The sequence below is a fragment of the Lissotriton helveticus genome, chromosome 4_1 (genome assembly GCF_964261635.1).
Source record: "Lissotriton helveticus chromosome 4_1, aLisHel1.1, whole genome shotgun sequence".
Lineage (NCBI taxonomy): Eukaryota > Metazoa > Chordata > Amphibia > Caudata > Salamandridae > Lissotriton > Lissotriton helveticus.
In genome coordinates this window covers 399,703,347-399,718,968 of record NC_136063.1, presented here as the reverse complement: position 1 = coordinate 399,718,968, position 15,622 = coordinate 399,703,347, and the positions used below count along the sequence as shown (strand labels likewise).

Sequence of the window (15,622 nt, the reverse complement as noted above, 5' to 3'; positions counted from 1 at the left end):
CTCCCAATTGAAAGTTAGCACTTATTAAATGTATTAAGGCTGGCCAATGTTATCCTATGGGAGAAGTAGGCTTTGCAGTAGTGAAAAATGAATTTAAGAGCTTTTCACTACCAGGACACACACAACTTCACAGTACATGTCTAACGTTTTAAATACACTGCACCCTGTCCTCTGGGATGTTTAGGGTCTAACCTAGGGGTGACATATGTATTAGAAAGAAGGTTTAGGCTTGGCAAAAGGTTTATTTTGCGAGGTCGAATTGTCAGTTTAAACTGCACACAAGGGCTGCAATGGCAGGCTTGAGACATGTATAAAGGGCTACTTGTAATGTAAGGTGGATATGTATATTTCTGCTTGTCACCTGTGAGATTATCTAGGCGCTTGGTAGGTGGCACAATCAGTGCTACAGGCCCAATAGTAGCATTTGATTTACAGGCAACTAAGTACATGAAGTACCACTTTACTAGGGACTTGCAAGTAAATTCATTGTGCCAATTGTGTGTAAGCCAATTTCACCATGTTTAACGTACAGAGCATACGTACTCTGTTAGCAGTGGTAAAGTGTGCAAAGTCCTAAAGGTCAGCAGAAATAGGTTGAGAAAACAGGAAGGTAAAGGCAAAATGTTTGAAACGATCCTGCCGGAAGGGTTAAGTCCAACAGTTATGAATACAAATGAACTCTCATTTCTAGTTACAGGGTAATAAAGAGACTGGTAAATACCTTTCAGTTTTCACTTATGTCCCTATTTCCCCCCCTCCAATGTAATGTGGCCCCAGTATTGTTGATGGTGTTCAATTAGATGCCCTACAGGCTGCATGGACAGCAAATATTTTATCAATGGGGATTTTGAAGTGCACTAATGCCCACAAGGTAAACTTCTTAGGGAAATGTACTTATATCATTGTTTAGCCTGGGTCATGAGAGAACAAAAAAAAAAACTGTTCCTGAGAACGTGTCAATGGGGAAAGGCACAAAAATAGTGTGTTGGGGGTGATGCTGATCAGAATACAACATTATATATTGACTATTCGCATACTGAGAAAATGTCATTAGTGGGCCAGGAAGTAACGTCTATTCAAATAGTGCTCCATGAAAATGTCAGGTGAAAAATGCACAAACACAGAGAGCACGTGATGGGATTGTGTTCAGAATACTTTACCATGAGGTACTGACAAATCAAAGAAGGGACATTATGAGATATCAGTCACATTTATACTCTAGAAGGATATGCCTTGAACGCTGTCTTTAGTATGAAATACCCATGCCTATATGCATTAACTGGGTGTCCTACCTCTGGTATATCTATTGATACTATACACTCTATGGCTCAATATAATGGGTACTGGCTTTGGATTGACTACTGTCTGCTATTAGAACATACATTCCCAAAACTACAAGAGACTCTGCTGGACAGTTTTCCTGCTTGACTGGTAGCTTCTGAAAATGAAGACTCTATTGCTAGACAGTAGGGTTTGGGCTTTGAGTACATACATACATACAAGTCACTCCTTTTGTGGCTAATTGCCAATGTGCCCTGGTATTTCATTATTGTATAACTTGCATTGAATCCTGCAGCAGAAGAAACTGCAGTCGCACACATAATCTCCATTTACAGGTTTACACTGGCAACATCTGTGTTCTATTTCTAGATTTTGAGACACGTATGATTTACAGTTGAACCATGTTGTTGGCTGTAGTTCTCCCTCAGCATTCCTTTGGCATACCTAATCCCAAAGTATAACATTATCTCAGTGATACATTCGCTATTTTGTCTATCAATATTAATGACCTGCTGCTTCCTCCTTGTGCACCTTTAATAATTTCTTTGTTTTTCTCTATTTCTGAAGCACTCTTTGTGAAGACCAAGATAGTTTACTATGCAGCGTGACATTGTTCAGGAAGGCAGTGGATGACTTCCGACATAAAGCCAGGGAAAACAAGTGAGTTTTATTTCCCTCTAAATGCATATATATTATGTCGCATGAGTTTTCTGTCCTCAAAGCAGCAAAAATGTAACCATGGATTCCATAGCCAATATCACAAATGAATTGTATTATCAAATATGCACTTACTTGCTCACACAGACTTGGTAGTCCATGTTAATTATTCAGATCATGGTTAGTTTTGAAATTGTGGCAATTAAAAATGGATTGAAGGAACACCTATTGAATTTGCAGTTATTCTGCTAGCACTCTTGTTTGTTTTTTACACGGTCACCCAGTTCATTGCAGGATTTTATTCAAGAATATTTCAGTGATTATTATATACCCATAGCTTCATATTGTGTTCAAGTTGTGCGGTTTAAATCTTAACAGTACCAGGAAACTATTTTTCCATCAGCAGTTACTATTATTCCTAATTTAAAGGTTGACCTTTTACCAGGTGTGAGAATGTGTGTTGACATTTAGTACCCGCAGAGTTATTTGAAGAGCCAGGTCTTCAGGTTCTTGAAAACTCAGGTAGTGAGGAGGAGGCTCTGATGACTTGTGGGAGGTCATTCCATGTTTTGGGTGCGATGTAAGAGAACAAATATCTTCTCCTCTACTTTAATGAATGTGGGTGGAGTGTGCGAGTGAGGCTGAGCGTAGGTGTCTTGATGGTTGTACTGGGTAATGCAATGTTTTGTGATCCTCCCAAGCCCCATCACTTTTGATTCAAATTTTCAGAAATGCTGAGGGTTGGTAGGGTTCCGTATTTGCCGACAATCCCAGAACCAAATACTGCAGCCATGGTAAGTGGGAGGAGAGTAGTGTTTCTTTGGGTGTAGTTTTGACGTATGGGGTGGCAGAGAGGGCTGTGTTGCGCCACCAAGTCTTGGAACCAGATAATTGTTCCAACCCCCAATTGTTGTTCCCATCCTGCGAGGGTCACAGAATATGAGTTCTATCCCTCTTTTACAGCCCATGTGTCAAAACTACATGAAAACAAATCCATATTTTCTCTCACTTGCTGTGGCTGATGGTGGCAGTATTTTCACTATGGGCTTGGTGGGACGGTGGGCAGCACAAAGGCTGATGTCCGGAAGAGCCAGATACTCTCCAGTTCCTTATTTATGTTAAACTCCTTTCCAGGATGCTCAAACCTGTGTTTCAGGTTTGAGGTAAAGCTCACAGTTTGACCCCATGGCAGAAAGACCGTTTTGATGTTTTGTGCCTGGGTTGAGGGGGCAACCAGAAGCCAGAATGGGCTGCCCGCCCACCCTATTCCATGTTCAATGTATTCTCTCCTTGGTGTCTAATTGGCTTCCCCTTCCACCCTTTGGGACCAAAAGAGTATCTTGTTCCCGGGGATAGTGGGTGTGGCACAGTACCATGATGGACCGTAACACCACCCAATGCCATTCTTGGTGATTCATTGGTTTTCTGCCCCTCTGGGAGTTGCAGATTAGGATTAAGCCCCTATACCTGCTCCCCAGGGGCTTCAAAAATAGTCCCCTGTTCTGTGAGGGTGGGTGGGGGGGCACAATGCCATGATGGCCTGGCCCTCAGCCCAGTCCTCTCCTTGAGAATCCTTCCCCTGATGTCTAGTGGGCCTTCTATCCCCAAGGCAGCAGAAAGACTACTTGGCCCCTCATTGGCTGGGAGCCCCTGGTCCTACCTAGGGGGACTGCTCACCCCATTTAAACAATCATTTGGCCTATTGTGTTGATCTCTCCTCAGCTGAGAAGGGATCCACTAGGGAAAGATACCACTGGAAAGAGGACTGTCACAACTTTCATGCGCAACGTCTCCTGTTGAAATCAGTGCTTGAATGGCTGAACCGTACCCCTGAGCATTGATCACACAAAAATAAGCCATAGTTTTTATGCTACAGGTGCTTACAGTTTCAGTGATGTCGGCATGCATGAGTGATGATACGCTGCTTCTCGCTGTGTACAAATGTAGATATTGTTCGTCCATGGCACTTTAGTTGGGCTGGATACCCCATGGACACAAGCACAACCATAATTTCCTGGCACTTATTCTGACGTTCATTTATTTTGGATCGACTTGAGGCCCCGTGTCTTCTTTAAACTAGGTTCTTGGAGTTCTGGATCATTAAGAATCACTTTGGTAGGGCAACCCTCGTTTGCATCTTGTATGTTTGTGCATCTGGATGGAACCTCCATGCTTTCTTTAACAGTATATGTCCTCCAAAGAATGGGTAGAGGGGGTGTTGCACAAAAAGACTCCCATCACCTCCTACATTGGCATCTCAGGAGCAAGGTCCAGGTAATCCAAAACCTTGATATATGAGCACCTCACCTAATGTTTTCAAGTGTTTCAAGCATCCTATCTAAAACAAACAATGCCTCCAACAGACTGCTTTTAAAATTGCTCTGCTTATTTTTTCTTCTTCTTATGTTCGATCCAGTTCGCTGCCCAGTTGAAAAAGCTTTGAGCCCACTGATTCAACAACCGAATCCATTCCTGACAATTTTTCAAAACTCTGCAACGTAGCATCTACCGCCAGAGATGCTTTCTTTACATTGTCAAGCTACTTTAAAATTGAATCTAACACAACCATCTTATTCTGTGGTCTTGCAACAAGGTCCTTTACAGATTCCTCGCGTTCTCCAGCTGCTCCCTTCATTCTCCATGCAGGATTGAAAGAAACCCATTCTAACTCTGTTACGTACTCTTCTTTTGAACCTGCCTTCACTGTGTGGGCAGACCCTGTTTTAGCTGGTGCTCATCTGCAGGTATTGGCAGCATTCCTAATACAACCAGCATAGAAGCCATTCACTAGTTAACTCCTGTCTTCTTACAAGTGGGAATGTAGCCCAGAGGTAACTCTTTTGCTAGCACCTTATTGTAATCGGCACTGTCCAGTGATGATAATCTCCCGGCTCCATTCGAAAGTTTTAACTGCATCTTTGATTAGTCCTAGCAACTTGGCCATCTGCTCCAGTGGAAAGAGTCCGCAGCTCCTCCACTGCAGGACCACATCTTGCCTGGAGCCTGAAGAAAGGTGCCCATTGTAACTGCTGACAGGCCTTCTCACTGTATTTTATGTTTTTAATTATATGGTTATTGATAATGAACTTTTTCTCTGGATCACCAATGCGTTTCTGCCTTGAATAAGTATTTATGTGTAAGTCTTAGTGTGTTTATGATGGAGGATGGTTTAATGAGAAAGACATAGATATCACATTTATGGCCTGCTGACCTATTTATGATAAAATGGCTTTACTTTCCCCAGTGCAACTCGCAATGCCACAGCCACTCTGTATATAGAAAATCTGTATCAGGCCCTAGTATTTAGGTAATTCTTTCCAGTCTCCGAGACATTTTTCCATCATCATACATTAGTTTGAAATTGGCCAATCAATTTTACGGAATCTATGAAATCTTTTGAACATCCTTCTTCAAATGCACCTTTTTCTTATCAGGTAATCAAACTGAAGAACCCTACCCTATCAAATGAACTAACCACATTTATTTTTACTGGGAAAGCAGCACTGCTACTAAGAAAAACTCTCACCCACCAGGCTTACCCCTAATGGCATACTTCATCATTGGGTTCTTCCCGCTCCACTATGGAATGGGCCGTGCTGCTACCTGTGAATTACACAGGAGCACTGAATGGTATCCAACCAATGTTACAAGTGAAGAGGAGAGTTATTTGTGAGTTTAAAATGCCTGACCGGTGGCCTGCTATTACTTTAAAATGCGCTCCATTCGGTGTGGTTAAAATCTGGGGCGGGGGGGAATGGGAAGTCTGTTAGGAATTCAATGGGCTTAGCTTCCTTTCTATATATGGTCTACATATTTCTGCAATCCTACCCTGTGGTGGCGTCGAGACCATCAATCGCTCACCCTGAGGGACCGTCAATCGCACTTCTTGTTTACATGCAAACCTAACCCCGCTTTGCATGCCAAATGACATTTTAACACTTACTGGGTGTTCGTTCCACAGCATGTGTAAAAATATGGAGAATTAGCATGGCAAGTCCTGGGACACTGAAACTTTGTGCCCATTTGTTATGTAAATAGAAATGCAGCATTCAGTATTTTAAGATTATTCATTAGCCTTATTATCATGCTGTGAATGCACTGTAACAACTTAGTCCGTTTTCAACATCGTTCGGGAATTCTCCACCTTAGCTGCCAGCGTCAACATCACAACCTCACAAAGGCTGTGCAACAACTTTGCAGCCATAGACAGAAACTTCAAACCCATCACACACCTACAGACTTCCTCGACCGATACGCCAGCACCGCATCTGACATGAACCGCAGACTGACCACCTGGAATCTCCTCTCCACCCAGGACACCACTTCCACAATGAAATCCATCCACCGGGAGCTCCCTCAGACCCATGCATGCACCACATCTTTAACCTTGGGAACCAAAGAATTGGCTAGGACTTCACCACACTGTTCAAGGTTACTCTGGTGTTCTGTAATCCTTGTCTTGACTTTACTTGTGGTCATGCCAATGTACCAGAGATCACATGGGCAATTGATCATATACACCACCCTCTGGTTATTGCAATATGTGAATTGTCTCAATTCCCACTGTAGATCTTCACCCAAATCTACAATTTTAGTTTTTTTGTCAGTAAGCAGACGTTACAATTTCGAACTAGATAGTGCCCCACTACGCCAGGGAGAGCCCCTGGAGTTGGTCTGATCCCACCTGCCAGCTTTAAAGGTCTTGTGTGGACAAGTGAGTCTCTGAGGCTTCTTCCTCTCTTGTGAGAGAAAGTTGGTTTTGGTAAATTCAAGGTGCCGCTTTCAAAACTTCCAAGTTTTATTGATTATTTTACTGATCTTATCAGAGGCCACGACAATAGCGGAGAATGTATTTTTCAGTCATGGCAAGTGCCTTATGCAAGAGGCGACCATGTAGGCGGGAGATGTCTGGGAAATCTGCAAGGTCATGTAATAAGATCAGGGGGCGAAGGAGAGGGGTTGTGACTAGCAGAGTTCCGCTCAGTTTATTACCAACCGAGGGACAGTCACAGAGGATGTGTAGTAGGTCACAGCGTTCGTGGGGGCACCACCAACTGGTCGCGTGGGGCAGCAGGCTCACTGCTCACAGCTTCACGGGGGTCCAGTGCCAGTCGTGCATCAATTTAAAAAAGAAAAAATTTCAACCGTGCCTCTCTCGATCCATGGTCAAGCACCTCCAAGAGTTCGGCCCAGTCCTCTGCCTCGTAGTCCCTCTGCAGTCTGGCTTGCCATGTGGCACAGAGGGTAGTGAGGAGAGGGTAGGGAGAAAATATGACGGTTCAAAAGGCTATAGAAGCCAGACATCACCTCGCAGACACAACCTCATGTCCTAAGATGGGAAACTACGGGGGAAGGTTGGAGGACCCAGGGTCGTGTGCCCAGGTGGCAGTTAAGACAGTGAGTAGGAAACGCTCCACCCACGATGGCAGGTCTGAGGAGCATATAAGCAAGCTGGGAGAGGTGTAGGACTAGAGCATAGTGCTCAAACGAGGGGAGAACCAGGCCTCCACACAATCGATGGGCCAAGAGTTTGGCGCTGACCAAGCGGGGGCGGGAGGTCCCCCAGATGAGACCGGATGCCCTTGTCCACGGAACGTAATGAGGATTGAGTGACCAACAAGGGCATCATGCCAAGGATATAGGTAAACGTGGTAGTGTCACCATTCGTACCACATGCACCCTCCCACATAATGGGAGACCGAGGTGGGACCACTTCTCAAAGTACAGCTTCATTCGAGCCAGCAGAGGTTTCCCCCACCATGCGGTCCAACCCTTTGTTCATGTAGACCCCCAGATACTGGAGTCGAAAGGGTTTTCATTGGAAGGGGTAGTCCGCAAAGGCCTCACAGGTGGTCATACACGACCAGGATAGCGCCTTGCTCTAGTCACAGATCACCTGGTAGCCTGAAAGCGCTGCAAAGCCAGAAAGGATATCCAGCAGGGCCAGAAGGACGCAAGGAAGGTCCGAGAGGGTAAGCAGGACATTGTCTACAATTTATTTAGATTATGAACTGTATTTACCAATGCATTTTGTATCTGTATCATATATGTAACAAGATGATGACTGTTTTTAGTAGCACTTTCTCCTGCTCTACGGGTCCTTTCGTTCAGTAACTCGGCACCACTTCTTGCATTTCTTTTGTAAAGGCTATATGCTGAAACACGTTGGGTATTTTGCACACTCCACTGCAGCCATAATAAATTTGCAGTAAAGATATGTTTGTTGTAGTTCCTGGGTGTGTGTGGCTTCCTTTTCCATTGGATTGGAAGCTGTTTCTGATGTTTTACTGGGTTCTTCATACCCTTCAAACATACCGTCACTGTGAGGGCCACAAGGGGCCGCGAAAGTTAAAAATTTTTGGAGTTTATGAATCACTTTCATGTTCAAGCCATTTTTATTTTAATCACACAGCAGTATGATTGTAAAATTAGACTGTACGTGAAACACACCTTACTTTATTAATGCACAAGGTGTTAAGTGTTACTACAGTATTCGTAATAGCTTCACTATACTAGTATGATGATATTTTCAGCTCAGTTGGGTTCTAGGGAGAATCCTAGGGGTAGTAAGAGGGCAATGTGGGGAAAACCATTGCATATGAAATACACAAAAGCACCAGCCAGAAAAAGTTTGATGTGTTGCATCAGTCAACAAATATGCCTCTGAGAAGGACCAGGTTGCCCCAGCACAAAAAAGTTCAGCTTGCTGAGAATAGTTCTCTTTAATTTGGCCTTGCATTGCACGCAGTCTACGGCCACATTCTCTATCAAATATACCTCCCATCCATCTGTTTGTGCTTTGACGTTCTACAGGGTAAAACTAAAATATGAAAAACTCTGCAAGAAGTTTTGGATATCTGCTGCAAACCATATGTGCAGGTAAGCGGCCCCTTCCCAAAGGTTAGAAGACCTGAGTAAACAGAAAATGATTACTGTAAGGATTTAAAATATATAAACATCAAGCAAAAGCATCTAGAATTAAAGAACAGATTCTGGATCTGCTGTGGGGTTCTTTTCATGTAGTGTCATGCTTCATCTGATACATTGCGATCTGACCTAATGCTCTCCACCATGACTTGCGCCATTACCAGTGGCCCTGAAATGGGCAAGTAATCGAAATAAGGAAAACCACTAGGGCGATGGTTCTGTCTCACTAAGATGCCACAAAACCCGTTTATCCCCGTATATGAAAGACAGAAATTAAAGTTTTAAACCTGTTGGCGAAGAGCTGTAGAGACGTTTTGAAGATGTGAGAGCAAAGAAGAAATACACCCAAATCCTGAGAGGTTGCCTGCTGGAGGCCCAAAACCATGATGGGACCACAATCATTACGAAAGGCTCATGTCACCACATGGGGTGAAGTTTGAAGTCTGTGATGAGGATCGTGGTGCAAAATGTATGTTTCAATTACCCCATCCAGAAATAAGGCTGGGGGGAGAAAAGAAAACCGGCCCTCAAAAGGTGAGTTAAACTTGATCATTACATTTAAGCAGGAGATTGAAGGGACTGCAAGAAAATATTGCCTACTACACAAAAAGGGAACAACCCTCTTACCTTGATAAATATATTGAAAGTGAGGTTGATGAAATCCACGCATGGGTTGTCCAATAAATATACTTCCACATGAGGCCTCATGCTGCATGGCTAAACAAACATTCTAATTAAAAAAATCAAATCTTTGACCTTCAGCTTGCAAAACGTCTGGTACTTACAGTTGGTTCGAGAATTACTACAACATTTGAAACCGAAGCTAGACATTCTCAGTCTACTGTGCAATCAATTCAATGCAAAACTCAATAAAATAATATTGTGGGATTCCCTCGATCCGGGAAAATTAATTTAGAACATATGCATTTCAATGGTTCGAATGAGACCTTGTCTCGGTGTATAATCATGACTTCTTTTGTAGGTTTGTGGTCCGTGATTTCCAGTACAACGAAGAGGAGATGAAAGCAGACAAAGAAGAGATGACCAGGCTCTCTACTGATAAGAAGAAGCAGTTTGTATGTGCACTTAAACATATTTAAAATAATTACACCCTTGCGGGCAGATTGTCAGATTATGGAAGATTAGATTATACTCCTGGATGATGGTAGATCGATTTTGTACCTTTTGTTCTACTTTAGCTATATTGTAAGATTTTACTGTGCTTTTGTAAGGACGTTACACCAGTTAGTGTGGACAAGAATGCACTATACCTCAGACTCCTTTTACAACCGAATATAGTGACATGCATAAGTGAACTAAAGTCCCATAAGGCAGTAGTCACAACTCATAGCCATCACATCACCTGCAGAGAGGTGAAATAATGCATTGGAGAAATATTGCGAAACAAGCCTCCTTCATATTTCCTTAATAACCTTGAATTCCTTTCCACCTTTCTGGTCCCTTGTAAGTGACCACGTTTCTCTTCATAAATGTATTTCTTGTGAAATCTCACTGTCTGCACACTACTTTACTGTATCCTTGCCACTACTACAGGATCCCAAGACCTTTAACTTCAATATACCTTTCGAGCATGTATTTTCTGTCACTGGAGATACTTTCCTATCAGGCCCACATCAACACATTACAGTATAACACTGCAATAAAAGCTTTTTTTTCCTGATTATTTAACCAGAAAGTATTGAACTCAAAATTAATCTGCAACACTCAGACTCTGAACTAAAATGATGAACTTTCAATCAATCAAGTGTCTTGTCGACCGCTACTACTCACCCATAAGTGTCTCAAGGCACGGGGGAGGGAAATGCCTGCTGATTCTTTGAAGGCACTGCGGTTCAGTCGAAGAGCCAGGTCTTGACGTCGTATCTGAATTGAGGCAGTGACTGGGTTTGCTTGAGGTGGAGAGGTAGGGTGTTCCAGGTCTTTGCTGTGATGTAGAGGAAGAATATTCCTCCGGCCGTGATCTTGCTGATCTGTGGGATTTAGGCCAGGGCCAATAGGGTGGAGCAGAAGTCTCAGGTGGGTGTGAGGAATGTGAGGCGGTGGTTGGTACGCAGGTCCTGTTTCGTAATGGGCTTTGTAGGCATGTGTGGAGCTTGAAGGTGGTTCTTTTTTTCACTGGTAGACAGTGGAGGTCTCTCAGGTGGCTGAAAATAAGGCTGCGGCAGAGGATGTTGGGATGAATGTGGCGGAGGCGTTCTGGGTGATGCCGGCATAGAGTGCATTACCATAGTCTAATCTGCTGCTGATGAGTGCATGGGTGACTGCCTTTCTGAACTGGGTGGGGATCCACTTGAAGATCTTTCGAAGCAGGCGTAGCGTGTGGAAGCAGGCTGATGAGACAGTGTTGATCTAGTTATTCATAATGAGCGAGAAGTCCAGGATGATGCAGAGTTTTTGCGCATGGTCTCTGGGTGTGGGGGTCCAAGTGCTGCGGGCCACCAGGAGTCATCCCAGGCTGAGGACGTGGAGCCCAGGATCAGGACTTCGGACTTCTCTGAGTTGAGATTGAGGCAGCTGTCCTTCATCCAGGTGGCGACAGCATTCATCCCGTCATGGAAATTGTTCTTGGTGACTGTTAGTTTGTTGGAGAGCGAGAGAAACTGCACAATTGGGAATTAAATATTCAAGTCTTGGGATAAATATATATTCTAAGCAATCACCATAGATTATAAAGTAGTGTAAAAATATCTCAGAACAGCATCCTTGTTAAAATTCGAAAAAATTGCCTCTTTTTTTAGTTTAGTTAGTGATGGCTAATAGCGTAGCACCCTTTCTTCAAACTTTCTTCTGACAAACGAGGTCACCGGGAGGGATTACGAATGCCCTTTGTCTGCAGTTGTAATTTCAGATCCACAAATATGTTACCCAAACAGCAATAGTCTGCCAGTTTTAACAGTGGCCACTTATTTTGATTATTGCCTGAAACCATTGTTTGTTACTAACAGTGTTCAGTGTGGATGTTCATTCCTCTCTAAAGCTAATCTTAATGCTCTTTAATGCCTGAGGCCTGTTATGATCCTTGCTGTTTGGGGCCACTGATTCTCATAGGTTCCTGGGGCTATTGGCACCTACTGCTTACTAGGGCCTAGGATGCTCATTTCTGTTTAAAACCAATGCTGCTCATTACTTACTAGGGACATTGATGCTGGGAGTGTTGAAGCTTGGTATTGGTCAGCACTTTTATATTCATTAGTTAGTGGAGTCAGATACATGAGGCTAATTTCTGCCTGGGACCATTGATTCTTAATAATTGTGACGTCATTGAGGCTCAGTACTGTTCAGTGCTAGTTATAATTATCGCTGCTTGTAGCCATTGATTCTCATTAATGTCTTGGGCCAATGATGCTCATCAATGCTGGGCTCCATTGAGACTTGTTGCTGCCTGCGTTTTCTAATTCCGGAACTCATTACGGACTATGGCCAGTATTGATGCGTACTACTTCCCAAGCCCACTGATATTTATTACTACCTGGGGCTGTAGAGTCTTGTTACTGCCCTGGCACATTGATATTTGTTACTTCCTGAGCCAATAGTGATGCTTGTTACTTAATGAGGCTCATTACTGCTTGGGGCGTTTGATGATCATTAATGAAAGGAGCAATTCAGTTTACTTTAACTTGCAGTCTATTGAGTGTCCTTGTCACTTTGGGTTCCCTTATTTTTAGTCAATACAATACAGTAACTAGCTGGATAAGATATGTGGCTTTTGCTTATTTATTCATTGATAGTTATGTTCAAGGATATGTATGTATAATGTTTATATATGGATACTGGCACATATTGGTTAAAGGACCCATTATTGGGTTTCCTCTAGTTGTCGTCTGGTCATTTCACTTTATGTAGAGTGAGGGGAGAAGCATCAAAAATGTTTCCTCTCCTCTTGGTCAATTCTTCAGAGGGGATGGTAACCAAACACTCCTTCTATGGCTCTTGACCAAAATTGGGGGAGGGGTAGCATATGTACTGAGACCACAAAGTGACTGTCATTCGCTGTGGTCTCTATGGCTCTTACTTCTCATCACGCCCCCTCTGATTATACAGTCACTAATGATTATACACAATATATTCTGCTGCATTTTCACCCTCTTGCCTTACTTCACTAACTGGTAGGCATCTGTACTCCAAGGAATTAATGTTTTAGTCAACGACTCCTCAATAGCATCTAAAAAGAAATGTAAAGTTTGGCAAAATAGTGTGTACAACAAAAAAGCTAAATGATGAATTTGGATGGGAAATTGACCAGTTAAGAGAGCAATGTAACCTTAGCTCTGACCTACCATAAAGTGTGAAATGTTGAATTCTTAAGTCAATAACTATCTGAGTGAGTGTGTAGACGATTGTCTGCGTTTCAGTGATTAAATGACTAAGCTACTAGAATGATGGATGAAGTAAATGGGTGTATGTATATATATATATATATATATATATATATATATATATATATATATATATATATAATATATATTTTTTTCTTTGTGTATATTTTATTTATTGAAAGTGTGTTACTTTGAAGACGTGGTCCATAGCATTGTTTCTATTCCAATTATGTGACATCTAATTGCATTAAATGGTCCATGCATGACACTGTTTGGTTTCGATAATTGCATGGTGGCTTTCCACTTCTCTCCCATCATAGACTCTCATTAACAGGCCCATTGGAATTGCAAGCTTTTGATTTTCACACCGAGGTAATATCTGCTGAAACGAGTCGAAATCCCCATCCAAATACCAGTGGAAAACATGTTGGAATGAGAGTTGAAACACTGATTGTTACAAGTTATTGGCCTGGAACTTGTAATCTGTTATGTCCGTGGCCCCAGATTTACCTGGACTGCAGGGACACATAATTCTGTGCATGGGAAATAATGGAGATTATACTGAGTCACTAGAAAGAAGGGCCTTTTGTGTGAACATATGTTTCAACAGTAGTGATTTCATATATCATGTAATAAGGTTTTATAGGTGGAGAAAATATGTGAGGGTATACAGTGTGCATGCTTTTGATGTGCAGTAAGAATACTGTACTACCTTAACTGGTTAATTTCCGGTCTGTTTTTTTTTTTTGGTGTACACGATGTCCATTGGCAGTCTTAAACTATTGCTAAAGTTAGTTTTGTCAGTGTGTGTATATAATCTGTATATGCTTACACATTCTGAAGATGGACTTCATGGAAGCGATGTAACTTCTCCTCATATTTAACACGCTTGAAATTTATTGTTCATTGTTATGCCTCTTTACCTCGGAAATTGTTTTGTTTCTGTAAGACTAAAAGATACTCTTCTTGATGCTACTTTAACAAATTAGGCTGTTTTTCTTACATTATTCAGTTACATTAATGAGCTGGATAGCCTGTGTGGCTTTCGCTACTTATTTATTATTTTTGTTCAAGCTGATGTATGTATAATATTTATATATGGGTACTGGCATATATTAATTAAAGAACTGGTATTGGCTGTTCCTCCAGCTATGGTTAGCTCATTTGACTTCTTGTAGGGTAGGTTTTCCCTGAACTCTTATCGATTTCCCATAAGTACATGTTGTATAGTTCCCTTTTTAGGATTGCTATTGTCTCCTGCAGGCATACATTTGGATATGGAAGCATTATGCAAGTATTAAAAGGGTCAAGCCTCTCCAGAAAACATGTACAATTTAATCATGGCCCCCTCTCTTTACTATTTCATTTTAAAAGTTACTCTTTTCTTCTGTTTTTGTCCCTGCATTGGGTGAAGAATGAACCTTGTTTTCTGTTTGGGTTTTATTACATTAGCAATGATCCAATCATGAAGTAAAAATAACTTTCCTGTAATCTTAGTTCTGTGTTCTAGATATCTTAATTAGCTTCATAAACTACTTGGCTTCCTCTCTGGTGATAAACCTTTTTTTTTTTTTTAAATGGTAACAGAGATTACCCTCTGTCACATGTCAAAATGAAATGATTCTGTCATCTCCCTGGATTGTCAGATGCTGCAACAGGCTCCTGCATAGTGACAATGTCAAATTCTTGTTCAGTAAGACTGTTGCATACCATATTTAGTTTACTCATTATTCCTTCAAAAGGGGAAAAGAGTTAAACTAGTGGCTTATTGTACTTTTACAGTTCTTCATGTATATAGAAAAACGGTCAATGTTCTAATTGAAAATGGAGTTTCCTTTTTAAAGTAAATGTTTCTGCTATCCTTCATATTGATCAGGATAGCCCGTGTTCAAGGGTTTAGTGATACCCATGATGTCTTTAAAATGTATTTAAGTTCTGGCGAGGGTGTTCTTTCTATGATGACAATGAGCCCTAAATCCTGTAGTACAAACAGTGTAGGTTTTCCTTTCCTACAAATGCTTTTTGCAATTCTTCAAGTGTTTTACAACACATGTCCAATAATAATTCTTAACGTTTTTATTACCAGCCATTTATAACAATGTGGTTAGATTTGGCTAATTGTTGTGTACCCATACATTAGCACCACACAGTTGTAATAGACTTGCCTTTTCAAGTGTGGTAAAAATGAAAGTCTTTGTTATTGTACTAATTAGTGCTCCATGTTTTATGTTTGGATTGTGATGTCATCCCATTTCCAGAGGTGTGTTTCTTTAATCAGAATGGTGACAAGTGAGATGATCTTTTTATGATCTTAATAGAAACTAAATGTATAGGAGTGCAAAAATGGAAGTGTGGGAGAATACACTTCCACACGCTACCAAAATAGATTTTCTAGGAGGTAAGAAAGAACTTGTAATTTG

General features: G+C 41.7%; 1 protein-coding gene across 2 annotated transcripts in view; it reads left to right on the top strand.

Moving 5' to 3' along the window:
* ATP6V1C1 (ATPase H+ transporting V1 subunit C1) overlaps nucleotides 1–15,622 on the top strand; it is a 388,190-nt gene that overhangs the window by 256,022 nt on the left and 116,546 nt on the right. For both annotated transcript variants that reach the window (XM_078686908.1, XM_078686909.1), the window contains exons 9-10: nucleotides 1,849–1,941; nucleotides 9,848–9,941. In XM_078686908.1, the coding sequence (XP_078543034.1) occupies nucleotides 1,849–1,941; nucleotides 9,848–9,941 (187 nt within the window). The remainder of the gene's footprint in view (nucleotides 1–1,848; nucleotides 1,942–9,847; nucleotides 9,942–15,622) is intronic.